The sequence below is a fragment of the Silene latifolia genome, chromosome 9 (assembly GCF_048544455.1).
Source record: "Silene latifolia isolate original U9 population chromosome 9, ASM4854445v1, whole genome shotgun sequence".
NCBI classification, from domain to species: domain Eukaryota; kingdom Viridiplantae; phylum Streptophyta; class Magnoliopsida; order Caryophyllales; family Caryophyllaceae; genus Silene; species Silene latifolia.
In genome coordinates this window covers 67,432,238-67,448,199 of record NC_133534.1, presented here as the reverse complement: position 1 = coordinate 67,448,199, position 15,962 = coordinate 67,432,238, and the positions used below count along the sequence as shown (strand labels likewise).

Here is a 15,962-nt window from a genome sequence, read left to right as displayed (position 1 = left end):
ATGGAACGAAAAAAAAAGACTCAGAGCTAGCTTAACTTGTCTACTTGAACCAATTTAATGCAACAAAGCTTAACAGTTTAAGCTAAGCAGTCAATACGCAAACGAATTATGAGCTGTTCAGAAATATAGCCAACCTATCGACCTTGCAAGACCAACAAAATCGGACTCTCTCGTGGTCACTCTTCTCTCATGAAGCAAAGGGTGAATGTTTATATGTAAAAGAGAGAAGAAAGAACAGTCACTCACCTAACTGCGACCGACATAGCATGCATGCAACAAAAATGAAAGACAATTCAAGTACTAATGCACATACTCCAACCAATAATGTCCGTCACAGCCGAGGGCTTACAAATAATTTGGGAATAGTGAGGTTCAGGTGAGAAAGGGCAAAACATGTTATGGAAATGTGGAGGTAAAAGCGTCAAGCTAGTTCCTAAACAAGGCCATATAAGACCGTCCCAATCTCAACTGACTGAAAAATAAACACAAGTGCCCTTCAGTTGGCACAAAACTCACCAATCTCATACACAATCTCCTCAAAAATATGGAATAAAACGGAGGAGTGAGACCGTCACAAAATAAAAGTGAACACAGACGGACTCAAAATACAACCCAGACAACAAACTTCATGATTTTTTTTCCTCTGCTGGTTTTCACGTGAATGTGATTTCTTTTTTTTTCTTTTTCTTTTTTTTTTCTTTTATTCACGTCTTCTTTTTTTTCTTTTCAAAACTTTTTTTCTTCTTTCCTCCTTCCTTTATTTTCCAACAACTCCGTACAAAAGAGATACGGCCAAACTGCAGACGAAAACTCATACCACAAAAGAACGTACTAACTAGCTTGACTAGGCAGGCTTAGTTTGGGATGTAGCTAATGGGTCAAAAGGCAAATTTGGCTAATGTGGAGCTAAATGGGTGAAAAATATAAGGAAAGGGAAATTTGCAAGGCCCTCCCTGCATGTGACACCAACCACGAACCCGAATATGTGTATTTTGACGAGAAATTGAATGTCATAAATGTGCAAAAGAGACGAACATGTTATGCAAGGAGTACTACTCAAAATTCCTAATGAACTGGTCATGAATGTCACCAGTTATGGGCTCTAAATCTCAGAATTTTTTAAGTAGTTTGCCAATTTATAGGTCAAGTCTAAACAGTGAGCTTATATTTGAACAGAAATTCGTAGATTATGCGTATGACAAAGCTAATAACTGTCAATAAAGTGCAAGGCTCAAGTAAGAAAGACAAGTTAAAGTGCAATTTCATCACGGAAATCTACCGTTCTGACTCAACCTACATGCTAATATAAACGTGAAATTTTTTGAAATTTTAACAATTTTTCAATTTTTATTGATTTTTTTTGAATTTTAACGAAAATAAACAACAATGTAAACATAAATTAAATGTGATAACTGAAATGCAGTAAAAACAATATGCAGACACAGATATGGATGCATAACCTCCCCAAACCAAACCGTACAATGCCCCCATTGTACCAAAACATGGAAAGGGAATGCAAACTGAAAGAGAAAGAGAGAGTAAAATGCGGAAAACTCACAAGATAGCGCGAATAAAGGGACCTCCCCAAACCGACCATGAAATGGGAGGTTGCTAAAGGCCCGGAATACCGTCTCGGGAAGCTAATCCAAGTCAAACACGTGAAAGGACATCCAAAAACTGCTCGATCGAAGAGAATTGTAGTCGATCGAGTAGTTTCTCATCATGCAGGTGGTCGATCGAGTTGAAATTTCACTCGATCGAGTGAATATAGCAGCAAAAGGGGTCGATCGAGTAGAAAAACTACTCGATCGAGTGCTTCTCGACGTGTTTCCTGCAAGACGCTAATAAAACAGCCCGCGAACTGACTAACCAAGCCTACTGAGATAGTTTATGGTATAAAAACCATTTATTACAACTGAAGGTAAATAAAAATGCAAAATAAAATCATCCGGGTTGCCTCCGGGTAGCGCTAACTTCATCAGTCCCACTCGACCTTCTTTTCTTTGAGGCTCTCTAATTAATCACAATCAAAACAGCTCAAAGCGCGCAACAACTTTGTCAAATAAATAGCTGCGCATGTGCTACACAAAAATGTAAGTAGCACCATAAAAATGTTGATAGTATAGGAAATTAAAATGTAATAACATTTAAGTCTAACAAATTTCCTATGACAGCTCCTAAAATCATTCACAAAATAATTCTGCCCTCCAGCTAAGGGCAGAATATAAAAGCTCAAATTATCCGCAGGTGGAAAATTAAAGAGCTCAGGAGCAATTAACTCAAAAATAACGCGAGTAGAATTAAGATGCTCAGACGGGTATGAACTGTGAGGTGGAGGAGTCTGGTCTACTAAGGGAGAAGGTGGATAATCGTCCCAAATGCATGGGGCGGTAAAGTCAAATGGGTCAATCGGGTCCTCTATAATAGGTTCATCTATAATATCGTCATACACATCCCAATTGACCTCAAGACTCTCAAAATTTTCCTCCTCACTCTCCTTATCGCTAGACTCGTCAAGTTGGAGATTCTCAAATAGATCCTCCAAATCGGCCTCACTATCAGTGAAAGAATCATAAAGGGGTTCTAAACTATCCTCATAAAAAGGATTGTCAACCACGCTAATGGTCTCCTCTATGTCTCCGTCAGCATTTCCTAGATTGGTTTCTAAGGTCTCACCCACCCCCTCATTTGAGTCAACATGAAGAGAAAAGTTGGGTTTAAGAGATTCAACAGCAAACCAATTAAAGAATTCTAATACCTCATTTACGGGGATTCCTTCGAAATCCCACTTACCAATAGATTCTAGGTATGCTCGCGTAGGGTCATTCACACCCCGGAAGATAGTCCAAAGACAATTGGAGTTCGAAAAATGCATCTCGTCCGGGCTCAATAAACTCCCAAAGTCTGGCTAAATAAACACCAAAGATTTCGTTCTCTTCCTGCGGAAAACTCAGAAGAAACGACATGAGAACGGTCTCAAGGAACCGAAGTTCCTTGAGACAAGAAATAAACTAAATAAAAACAGATAAAACTACGCTGCCTCCCCGGCAACGGCGCCAAAATTTGATACCGGTCGTCGCAGTACCAAAAATAAATACCTAAGTACTACTAACAGAAGCTAGCGGTAAGTAGGGTCGATCTCCACAGGGAGGCAAAAATGAGATTTATCTGTCTAATTTTAGTCTATGAGTAACGGGTCACAATGTGGGGGTTTGAAATGATTTTCTAAACTAATAAAAATAAGGAAAAGAGAATAAGAGAAGGGGATTAACCAGACAGAGAGAAACAGCTAAGACAAACGGTTCACCATAATCATCCGGTCAAGTAATCTAGGTCTCAGGTCAATGCAAATACGGTTCAAGGGGTAACGAACGTCACCTTTCGGTCCTTAATTCACCCTAAAGTGTAAACAGCTTAACTTTCGCCCTCACTGCAATACTCTATTGTTCGCTACTAGTCTACCTCTTCCAACCTTTCGGTCCAGGTCAAGGATCACTAAGAATTATAGGTCTAATTGCGTCGACTCAATTAGAAAGATAAAGTTAATTGTAGCATTTAACCAACAGAGACTATACCAGCATTAACCCAATAAATCGATTACTCTCCCTTCATAATTATGGATCCCCTATAGTCTTAGCATAAGGGAATTAGCTACTCATTATGAAATAAACAAGAACAAGAATTAAAAGAGAAATAAACATTAAATTAAGAGAGAAAAGGGAAGAAATGTTACTGAAATAATGATCCGGAATAAAGAGCAAAGCAACAGTGTATTGAACAGTAACCAAGTAAAAGGAGAGGAGAAGGGCGAAGATCCCCGTACAAGCCTCCTGTTCGATTTATTTATAGCATCAAAATATAAAACCTAATCTAAACTTCACGTGAATAGAGGCCCAACAACTTGTAACTGCTCGATCGAACAGTTAAGTCACTCGATCGAACAGTTCCTGCGTCTGTTTACTCGATCGACCAAGAGAAACTGATCGATCGAACAGTTGGCCACTCGATCGAACAGTTCTTCCGTCTGTTCACTCGATCGACCAAGAGAAACTGCTCGATCGAGTGGTTCCTGGTTCCAGCTCGTGTTGGTCTTGTAGTTTGGTCTTTGACTTGTCCTCTTAGCTCCCGAAATAGCTTCGCACATCCCAAGACAGCAATATTTCCCGCTCCAAATTATCTCTTCCTCCAAATGCATGCAAAACGGACGGTAAATGACTTGATTCCGCTACTTTCTGGTTCATTCCTGCAATTAAGACAAAATACACCAAAGTAGCATATTCGGGGCATTTCGTAGCATAAAACCACGATAAAAGCATAGAAATACGTGCATAAAATAGGCTAAAAAGACTATATAAAATGTACGTATCATATAGCTCCCACAATCAGTCATGCTCTCACCCCTCTCTGCATCTTAGTGCCCGTATCCTGCACACACCAGTCCAGAACATTGCCAACTGGTAGCATTAAACCAGTTTTCTGTTGCAGTTGCTGAACTACCCTGGAACTGTAATCACACCCAAAAAAAAGATGATCCAAATCTTCTAATGTCTGTCCACATAGCCAGCAGCTATCATCAATGTCCACCCCATACCTGATCAGCTTAACTTTGGTTTTGAAAGCTCCATGAGCAAGGAGCCATCCCATAAATTGATGTTTAGGGATCACCCATTCGTTCCATACCACCCCATCCCAACTCACCTTAGGACGGGTCCCCATAAGCCATTGATAACAACTGGTAGTAGTGAAACCTGCCCCCTGTATATTCCATGCTCCATTGGTATAGGCAGCAACCAGGTCCTGTTTAACCCTACATACTCTCCTCCAAACCCAACTTGTATTAGCACTAGGTTGATACTGCCACCAGTTCACCCCTTTCAGATGATTGTGCTTCACCCATTTGACCCATATGGTGTCTTTATCCTCAGCTATCCAGTTAACCAGTTTGCCTATCAAAGCCTTATTCATTATTTCCAAGTTTTTGATCCCTAACCCACCCTCTGCTTTAGTCCTGCACACTGTTTCCCATGCCACCAGTGGAACCCTATGATAGTCAGCACTATTATCCCATAGGAAGTTTCTGCAGACAGCCTCCACTTTTGCAATTATTCCCTTTGGCAGGACAAATAGTGAAGCCCAGTAAGAGTGTAGAGTAGTCAACACAGCTTTTACTAACACAAGTCTCCCAGCATATGAGAACTTTTTTGCTCCATAACAACGAATTCTACTACAGATTTTGTCAACTAGACACTCACAGTCTTGTTTTTGCAATCTAGTAGTTAGAATTGGCATGCCAAGGAATTTAAAAGGTAGCTTACCCTCTACAAAACCAGAAACACTCAGGATATCATGTTTGAGCTGATCAGGCACCCCTCTGAAATTATTATAGTGATTTTTAAAAGGTTAAATCACGCAAATTCGTAAAAACCGATTAATATACGATATTGGCTCCTTAAAGGCGATTTAGCATAAAATTGGGCATGTTCATACATATTATAATGCTGCATTTTATATATGATTGTCATATTTTAATTTTATGTAATTTTTAAATTATGTAATTTTGCTTAGTATGGCTTTAGTTTTTAATTGGTATTGCCCGAAATGTATGGGAATATCGATTCGGTTGTAATTTATTGTGATCTCGTATCACCATTTTGTAATTTAATAGATTTATTTTTATTTTAATTACAAATGTATAATAGGAAATTATGTAATTTGTTATGTAATTTATTTATTCCGGAGTTCCTTGAAGACGATGCCACTCAGGAGGGCGATCCATTAAAGACGGTGTAACCTTGAAATGCGTGCCAAGACCGAAGTTCAAGGGACCAAAGGAGTTGGTTTCCGAATTTGTAATAGTTTATTAGATTTACTATTTTAGGAAGGCCATACTAGGATTTTATTTATGCTTTGCATTTTATTTATATGTTGCATGCATCGCTAAATCCCCATAACTAAAACATGCATTATCATTTTAATCGAGTTAATCGACCGTGTCAATTACAATTATCGTAGTTCACCGCTTTAGTTCACTTAAAACGTGATAGATAATAAATTGACATGACCTCTCGCTAAAATAAACAATTGAGACTTAGCCTTACAAAAAAGTAGAAACCATGAAAACCTATTTCGTGAGGGAGTGCGCTCGGCCACACCGGGGTACAAACCTTGTTACGTAGAGGAAGTGGGTGATAAATGTCTATCCACCGAATTCATGTTGATAAGGGATGAATCGGCTACACCGTGCCCAAGTTAATGTGGATTTGGATCATGGACACATTTATTCGAAATTTGGGTTGAACTCAACAAAGGTATTGATAAGGGATGAATCGGCCACACCGTGCCCTTATCGGATGTGTTTTGGGCTAAAGATAAATGTTAATGTAATTTTATCGACCTAGAGTTCTAAAAGTAGAATCGATTAAAGAGTTAATCCACCGAGTTATATTGATAAGGGATGAATCGACCACACCGTACCCAAGTTAATATGAATTTGGATCTTGGAATCATTTATCATAGTTGGGTAGAGGTTACTATGTAAATGCTATACTTGTTTACAAGTATTAATAAAACGATAAATGTTAAGTTTTCCACTATTCCGTTATCATATTGTTCTATTTCTTCACCACATTTTTTATACGATATCATTTCGATTCAAAACTCCATTAAAACATCGTAACTAAAGACAAAATTTGAATTTTCTTCTAAAAACCTCGAATTATCCATTGGAAGGATCTCTTGTGAAGAGTATAGATAAAAGTTATTCATTATCAAACAGGTTTTTGATTCTTGACTAACACATCTACTTACAATGGATTGTTTTTCATATACTTAATTGAATTAAGTACCTTGAAGCGATAAATTGTTTTGGTAATTAGATTTGTCAGAATTCGTAATTAACCAAAATAACGCAACCACTTCAATGAAAGTTTTAAGACTAAAACGGTTGAATTGAAGAGTAGTCTTCATAAAATTCAACTTTGCTTCTCTAAGTAAAGATTCTTTGAAATGAGTGGGAGCATTCTCTTAAACCGTTAAGAAAAGGACGAGGTTCAAGAAGTAAAGATTATAATGGAATTGATACAAGGTAATGTTAAAAGTAAAGTTATTGAGAATAACGACACTAAACTTATCAATCCCGACCGATAAAGTTTCCATTGTCTTAAATGTTGGACACTAGAAAGGAAACTACCCCAAATTATTGAAGAATCAGCAAGTTAGTTGTGGGACATCTAATGAGACCTTCTTCTTTAAATGTTTATTCGATTAACATAAGTTTTGCTAGTACTACTTCGTCAATATTAGAAACCAATGGTGGTTTTCATCATTGTGTTTGATACATAGGATGATTAGAATATGACGACTAGCACCCATGATTTCGAGAGATAGAGTCATTGTGTACTCAATCTAGTTTTGGGTTTATTGTTGACCTTAATTATGACTATTAAGTGAATAAACTCCAAATAAGAATATAAACTTGTTAAGATACAAAAGAGGTTTCACTTTTGTGACCCTATACATCATGATTTGATGTATGGATAGCCCATTATCAAGGTGATTATATTCTAAACCAAACTAGAATGATATATCATGAAGATGATGCACGACTCAAATTGGTAACCCAAGATTAAACCTTAGATTCTAGGAATGATGAACGCAAAGAGTTAATGAGTACTCTTGAAACCATTAGATCTTATGGTATATGTGTATCTTGTATTCAAAGCAATATGTCTTGTACCTTTTGGTTGAAAATGAGATCGAGGTTGTAAATCATTGATCCAAAATAGGTTGATCGTTTTCTTTTACCAACGATTTAGGTTGACTCTAATGTGTTCACTTAATAAGGTAAATAGAGAAATCTTTGAAGAAGTTCAAAGAGTTCAAAGAATCACGATTTAGTCATGATGGGATTATCAAAGTGAAGACTTTAATATAAGCCAATTTAAATGTGATATAAATATCACAAATTACTTTGAGTTACTTTGAGTAATTTTTGGTTGGATAAAGAAATCAAACGCCATTCGATATAGTTTGGACTTCAATCAAGTTACTTTGAGTTACTTGATTCTTTTGGGGATTTTATCATTTTGTCTAAATTATTTTTCCACTAAATCTAAAACGAGTCATATGAGATATGAAATGGTAGGGTACCATGTTTGTAAGTTTTCAAAAGAAATAGATGCTCATTTTTCCTTATTATAATCACGAGTACAACGGGTTTGTGGCTCGTGAAACTGTCTTTCTAAAATACAAGTTTATTTCTAGATGACAGAGTGGGAGAAATTATTCAAGAGGCACAAAGAATGTTATGTCGTAAGAAACTGGTCTTTCTTGGCTACATGAGACATTTTGTGTAAGACGTTGTTTCTTCAAAACCTAAGAGGTATCAAAACCTAGGAAGTTAAACTCATCACTTGTTGAAGATGATGAATTCATGCTACTTTTAAGAAAGTAAAGAGCTTATAACTTACAAAGAAATTGTTTGATTCAAGTTGATTACTTCTGGAAAGTAATGAACATATGACTTACATGAGAGTGTTTAAGACACAACTCAATACAAGGCTTAGGGCCATGAAAATCCGAAATAAATTCCAAGTGAATTGTTAGATATCAAAGCTTGATTGGTGACAAAGGGTTTTGCACTAGTTGAAATGCTTAAGTCTATTTGGATCTTCTTAAGGATTGTGTATCATTATGAGATATATAGCAAGTGAATCTAAAACCACTTCTTCAACTAGAAGGAATGTATTCAATACATGTCTTGAGTTTTGTAGATTCTTGCAATCCTAAGATAATATGAAACTTAAGAGAGGGTCTTAAGTAGGACATCAATGAGTTGGAATCAATGTTTTGATCATGTTATAAAACTTTTCTCGATAAGTCGAGAAGTTGTGTTAATACATGGAGTTTAGTGGGAGTTTAGGTAATTTTAAATTAGTCTTATATGTGGATGACATATTGATCATTGAGAATGATTTAAGACTTTTGGAGTAATTTAATACATCTTTAATATCCGGATTTATGGAGATAAATCTACATGATATTAGCGCCAAATAATAAGTCTTATGTTGATAAGACTCATGATTAGTTCAATAGAGTTGAACATATTTTATTGATTCCAATTGTTTCCGCTGCCGGATCAATTAAATAAGTAATGATATATAACACTTCATATGCTTTGAGTATGATGAATTGTTTCAAATCGAATTTAAGTAAAAGTTACCAAGTAAGCCATAAAGATTACCCCTAAGTACTTGCAGAAGCATTAAGGATATAAAGCAAAGTGTCTTTGATGCAATTTTGTGTAAGGGTGTTACACAAATGACAATTGACAATTAAGATTGCGCATGGTTTTCGACAAAACCATAATCAAAACACATTAGGATGGTTAAGATACCATTGTGGCTATGTTTTTAAGAAATAGATTTTCTAGAATCGTTCTAGGCAATAAAGAACAATGAGAATTATTTACAACGGAAATTAAGTACACTTGCAATCATGAGATGTGCAAGAAGGATGGATCCCGCACACTGTGAAAACAGTGGGAGCTATTCTAAGGCTAGAGAGCTTATGTCTAGATTGGATCTAGACACGTACTCAGAAAGTTTTGTAATGCAAATGTATACATTACAAAGGAAAACAAGTATGTAGTAAGGTTGAGTAAGGTACAAGAAGTTGATAAAACCTACTAACCAAAGCCTTCTCATAGGCTTAACATGATGAGTCATGTCATTTCAATTGAATTGAGATGAACAACTACATTCAGGATCAAACTGGATTATAGAATATGATGTAGTAATCAGGTATTGACTATTCATATGTAATAATCGCATTTATCGTTCAAGTTTTTAAAATCTGAAAACTCCTTTTATGCCTTGTTACATCCAAACGGGTTGTAGAGACAATGTTGAACCCCGTTAAAGTGAACCCGGATTAACATGGTATTCGCCCATAGTCACTTGTATGAGGTGACGTCTCGAAGTGACTAGAGTGTGATGCGATTGATGGCAAGTTCAAATGCCATGGAGTCATATGAGATGACTAGTCGATCACATAGACAGACTGTTAGGAACACTTTGTCGGGCCTTATGACCGCTTATAGAGTTCTGGCAAATTTATATAGCCTGGTCGTTGCGAGAGCTACTATAGTATTCTAATGAGTCGATTCTTTTGACAAAAGACTGTTCCCCTAAGGTGGCACAGTTTCAGATTAACTTTGATTTGTGTTACTACGAGCTTCGTAAATGGGGTCAAATGGGCATATATTGGGTTATGATGGTTGTGGCTAGTCGAAGGGAATAAGTGCGATAGGAATTGTCCACCCCCTTGTCAGGGTTAAAACAATATCTCAGGGCCACTCGAGGAGTAATGAACTGGAAATGCGTGGCCATGCTTGGAAGGTATCTATGGTAGATGATTCCGGTCAATCAGTTATTCTCCAGATCGAGGAAACCACTCTCGATATGATCACTTACAAGTACAACCTGAAAGACACCTTGCATTGAGTGAGAGATAGTAATAGGACAAGAGAATTGGTGACGCACACTTGTCGAGGACAAGTGGGAGATTTTTGGAATAAGTGTCCTCTGACAATAATGCGATCACAACTGTTGATCATAATGATCGCATGTTTAAATCTCATTTTAGGAATACATGTGGGATGTAATATTTTACAGTCAACTGGTCCACACATATCGGTAATGATTGGCTGACTAGAGTTTGACATTACTGTCGTGCGACGGTGGTGATCAGTTGATCCCCTTAGGTCATACCTATAGGGAAATACTCTTAATTGATTATTTAATTAATCGTATGCCGATACGAGTTAATTAAATTGCTTAAAATTGACGGATGATTTTGTGAGTAAAGTTAACGTATCTTATTTTAATTTGATTAAATGAGACACGGTCTAAGTAATTAAATTGTTTTATTACTTAGATGAAATTATTGTTTACGGAAACAATTGAAACGGAATGAGTAATTATTATAAATACAGAATGTTGTAGTTTATAATTCGGAAACACTTTTGGTACAAGTAATTATGAATTACTATGTTAATTTTTATAAGTGACATATTTTATTAATATGTTGATTTTTAGTTGTTAAAAATACATTTTTATATATAAGATGTTATGTAATGTGTCACATGTGACATATTGACAAAATCACAAATAAAATGGACTCATCCATTTTATGTGTATGTACCGAAATGGAGGGAGTTTTAGGATAAAAATTGTGTTGATTATTTTTAAGTGGAAAACACAATAATTATCTATAGTCTTAGCCTTGCATGCCTATCTTTTCTTGGGTAGAAAAACTAGCCCATGCATTGGGCACAAATACTCCCTCCAACCGGTTTTGCATAGAGAAAAGGCAAGGGTTTTTCCTCTCTATTATTCATTCATTCATTTTTATACATTTGAATTTCTAGTGTAAGAAATTACTATTATTCTCTCTATTCTTTGTGAAAATTCTAGAGAAATAAAAACTCACTAATCTCTTCTCTCTCAACCGAAAAAAAACAAGAGAGAACAAAATATTTTGTGTCAAAATTTTAAGTAAGACTAATCCTAATACTAGATCATATTATTTTAGTCTTTAAGAGTATTCCTTGGGTATTCACTTTTGAAAGAGATTCTATACTTGAATCTTTGTTCATCCATTATTTGGAATGCTCAAGAACTAACAAGAAGGAGATCTTGTTGGTGCCCATAAAACCGAAATCACATAGTACGGAACATGATTTCTTCTTTACTTCTATTTATGTTTGCATGTATAAGATTTGTAATTATTTTATGACTAAATAATTTCTTACATATATGAATATGTTAAATACTGAGATATAGATTTCTAACAATTATGGCAACCATAAAGGCAGCAAAAGCCCGGAAGGCAAGATAATCAGGACTGGTTATTATTGGTGAACCCTGAGGGCTGAATTCAATATTGTACAATGTGTGAAGCCTGCTAGATACATGCTCCGATAATTTATCAACCATCAGAGCTACTTCATTCAATTTTCGCAGCGTGGCCATTCATGAAGTGGAGTATGGACATATTAGGGAAGCTACTAGTGGCTCCACGCCAAAACATATTCATGTTAGCCATGACTGACTACTTCTCCAAGTGGATAAACACTGATTCTTTCAAACAAGTCACTGAGAAGAAAGTAATATCTTTTATCAAAAAAAATATCATCTGTAGATATGGAGTCCTTCAGAAATAGTGTGTGACAATGGCACACAATTTGTTAGAAAAAGAACCAAGGCTTTCTGTGATAAATGTAATATCAACCTAGTGACATCAACCCCTGGCAGATGAGGAGAAGAACTTCCATTAGTATATTGGGCAGACATGACAACTACAAAAAATTCAACAGGCCAAACACCTTATTCCTTGGTGTATGGTTGTGAAGCAGTCATTCCTGCAGAAGTACACGCGCCAACCTCAAGATTCAGCCTGAACAACATAGAAGAAAATAATAGCCTAATGCAAGATAGTCTAGTCCTGACAGAGAATTGAGAGATGCTGCCAAAATCAGGATAACATCATATCAACAAGCAGTAGCAAGAAGCTATAACAAAAATGTCAAAATTAGTATATTCAGGGAAGGGGACGTTGTCCTACGAAAAGTATTCCCAAACAAAAAAGAAAAATCAGTAGGCAAGCTAGCCCCTGTATGGGAAGACCCATATTTAATTGTCTCAATCGTCGGACAAGAACCAAGGTTTTCTGTGATGAATGGAATATCAACATGTTGACATCAACCCCTGGCTATCCAAAACCAAACGGTCAGGCCGAATCAAGTAACAAGGTAGTCATCAATTACATGAAGAAGAAGGTGAAAAGCAGACAGAGCAGATGGGCAGAAGAACTTCCATTAGTAGTTTGGGCAGACAGGACAACTCCAAAAATTCAACAGGTCAAACACCTTATTCCTTGGTGTATGGCTGTGAAGCAGTTATTTCTGCAGAAGTACACATGTTAACCTCAAGATTCAGTATAAACAACATAGAAGCAAATAATAGCCTAATGCAAGATAGTCTAGTCCTGAGAGAAGAATTGAGAGATGCTGCCATAATTAGAATAGCATCATATCAACAAGCAGTAGCAAGAAGCTATACAAAAATGTCAAAATTAGAGTATTCAAGGAAGGGGGCCTTGTTCTACGAAAAGTATTCCCAAACTAAAAAGAAAAATCAGTAGACAAGCTAGCCCCTGTATGGGAAGGCCCATATTTAATTGACTCAATCGTCGGACAAGGAGCATACAGGCTCTAAACCCAAGAAATAAAAATGATTCTAAGGTCTTGGAATGTAACTCATTTGAAATTATTTCATATATAAATTCTCAGAATAAAAACACCTCTACCTTATCTTGATCATATAAAAATCTAATACTACTCCTGATATATTTAACCCTATATGCTTTGCATGTTTGGCTATCTTATGTGCTCAACATGCAAATTCTATGTATGGCTTCTATGTGAAACCTGAATCTTCAACCCTGACCATAATATATGCATCTCTAATATAATATTTGAATCCTAAAAAAAATTATACATGATTTCACTACTACAAATACAGGCAACCACAACGACCCTTTAACAACGATTATTCACGAAAATCACAATAGACGTTGTAGAATGTATGGCGCGAATTTTACTAAAATCAATTACAACGGGTATGGTTATAAAACCGTTGTTATTAGTTTTAACAACGGGTCACACATGCACAACCGTTGTTAATAATTTGGCGCAAAATTGGCGCAAAGTTAGTGAAAAGTAATCACAACGGTTATTTTTGAAACCCGTTGTTAAAACTTATTTAACAACGGGTGTTTTTTACAACCGTTGTTAAAACATATTTCACAACGGTTGTTGTTTAATAACCGTTGTCAATACCTTCCATACTATAAACCACACAAACAGAAGTCTGCTGCAGCCACAAAACACAACCCTTAATACACAAACACAGCAGACAAACAAACACAAAACACACACTCTCTTTCTCTCTTTCTCTCTTTCTCTCTTTCTCACTTGCTCATCGTCGCTTTATCTTCTCGCCGTCACTGTTGATTTCATCGTCTATTACGTTATGTATTTATCAGGTAAATCTCGCCATCACTGTTAGTTTCATCGTCATTATTTTCTTTTTCTATTTATTTCTTTTGCATGTATGTGTTTTTATCGACCATTATGTTATTTGAATCTAGTTAGTTAGTAAAACAATGAAGAAGCAAGATGAAGAAGCAAGATAAACATAATTAATATATATATATATATATATATAAATACATAAATTAAAAAAAAAAATTACATATATAAAAATGCAATTCTTATATTTTCATAGAGGATCTTATTCTGCTCTATCGTATCCGTCCTCTCCTCCTTGGCTATTTGGAGGTTCCGTTCAGTAGTTGCTATATCGTCATATAGCCGCAATCGCGCTTCTTTGCTCCGTCAAGCCATCTTCTTTGGCGTGCTTCAGTGCGGATCGAGCATCCGCAAGGTAGCTCCTGAAACTTTCCTCAATATGGAGGAACCGGCGGATGAAGTTGTTGTTGTTCTCGATCATGGTAAGAGTCTTAAGGATGAAATCATTCATTTTGTTGGAGTTTTTGGAGTTTGTTTTGAAAGATTAAGTAGAGTTTGTTTTAGCAGTTAGGGTTTGGAGATGAATATATTGAGATAATGGAAATGTTAGTTGAGATAATGCAATGTATTTATACTAAGCAATGTGTGGGTTGAGTTGCTTTTTAATTAATATATATGTTAGGAAGTTGTGCCATAATCATCATCATATCTCTCAATAATGCTGCTTCAAATCTTATTACTAACCCTTCTCATTCCATATTATCCGTTCATATGTACAGTGATGTCAGTAATAATGCATGCATCGGAATTCTAACGGGCCGTAATTATGCATGCATCTAGTAATATTTAATTTTTTTTTTTTTTTTTTTTTAAGAACAAACAACAACGGTTATTTACAAACAACCCGTTGTCTTTAGTTATAACAACGGTTTTGTATATTAAAACCCGTTGTTATAACTTTCCCCCCAAAATTGAGTCACACTTTCCACAACGGGTTTTTATACTTAAAACCGTTGTTAATAGTTTTAACAACGGGTTGCTTAAGAAAACCAACCGTTGTTATAACCTTTTACAACGGACGCTTTAACAACGTCCGCTTTTTTATATAACAACGGTTTTTGACCGTTGTTATAGCCTGTATCTGTAGTAGTGTTTGTTATTGCATGAATAAGTCTTCAGGATTGAGGGCTACTCTATTATATTTCAGCTTTATTTTTTGTACAAGTATTTTTTAATTTTTGCACCCTGTCGTGCCTAACGTAGTTGGTAACCCACACCAGATACGACAATTACAGGACCGATCCGACATGAAATAATTGTGTAACCTCGCTATTAGCCGCACACCTCTACAACGGCTGGACGCAGCAATGTCACGGGTAAGAAGGTGAAAGATCCTGACTACACGTACAATGTTCTCTAGACAGGGAAATACCAAGCCCTCCAGACAGGCATGGGACATAATCTCTCTAGACAGGCCGACTTCCCACCCACTTCAACCATGACAGGATAAGAACTGCACATGGTTGAAGATTTACACAGGTTGAAAAATCAAATAGGTTAACAGGTTTGAAGCAAGCAGGTTAACAGGTTTGAAGCAAGCAGATTTAACAGGTTTGAAGAAAACAGGTCAAAACAGTATGAATAAATTTGAAAATATTCCACATAGGATTAAAAAAGCAAGCCTAAAAGGCAATCTTTATATCATTAAAAAGCCCTTAGTCCCAGGGGCAAAGGCACCAAAATATTCATCTTGTCAGGGATACCCTCCCTGACCAAGAGCACCAGAATCTCAAATTGTATTTCTAGGGACATCCCCCCTAGATGGGCCAAACCAGATAAAACTATTTAAAAAACTACTCCTCTCCCTTGG

The 15,962-nt window shown here is 36.3% G+C and overlaps 1 protein-coding gene across 1 annotated transcript; it reads right to left on the bottom strand.

The window, feature by feature from the left end:
* Nucleotides 1–4,386: 4,386 nt before the first annotated feature.
* LOC141601154 (uncharacterized) lies at nt 4,387–12,032 on the bottom strand. The gene is made up of 2 exons (XM_074421425.1): nt 11,834–12,032; nt 4,387–5,318 (listed from the first exon to the last, which is right to left on the bottom strand). The coding sequence occupies exons 1-2, from the start codon at nt 12,030–12,032 to the stop codon at nt 4,387–4,389; spliced, it is 1,131 nt and encodes a 376-aa protein (XP_074277526.1).
* Nucleotides 12,033–15,962: the final 3,930 nt, after the last annotated feature.

Excerpts from the sequence above, each read along its gene's own strand:
- LOC141601154 (XM_074421425.1), bottom strand. The coding sequence starts at position 12,032 with ATGGCCACGCTGCGAAAATTGAATGAAGTAGCTCTGATGGTTGATAAA. Across the intron at positions 5,319-11,833 it reads TGTTAGAAATCTATATCTCA|AGGGTAAGCTACCTTTTAAA; the intron begins GTATTTAACATA and ends CTGGTTTTGTAG.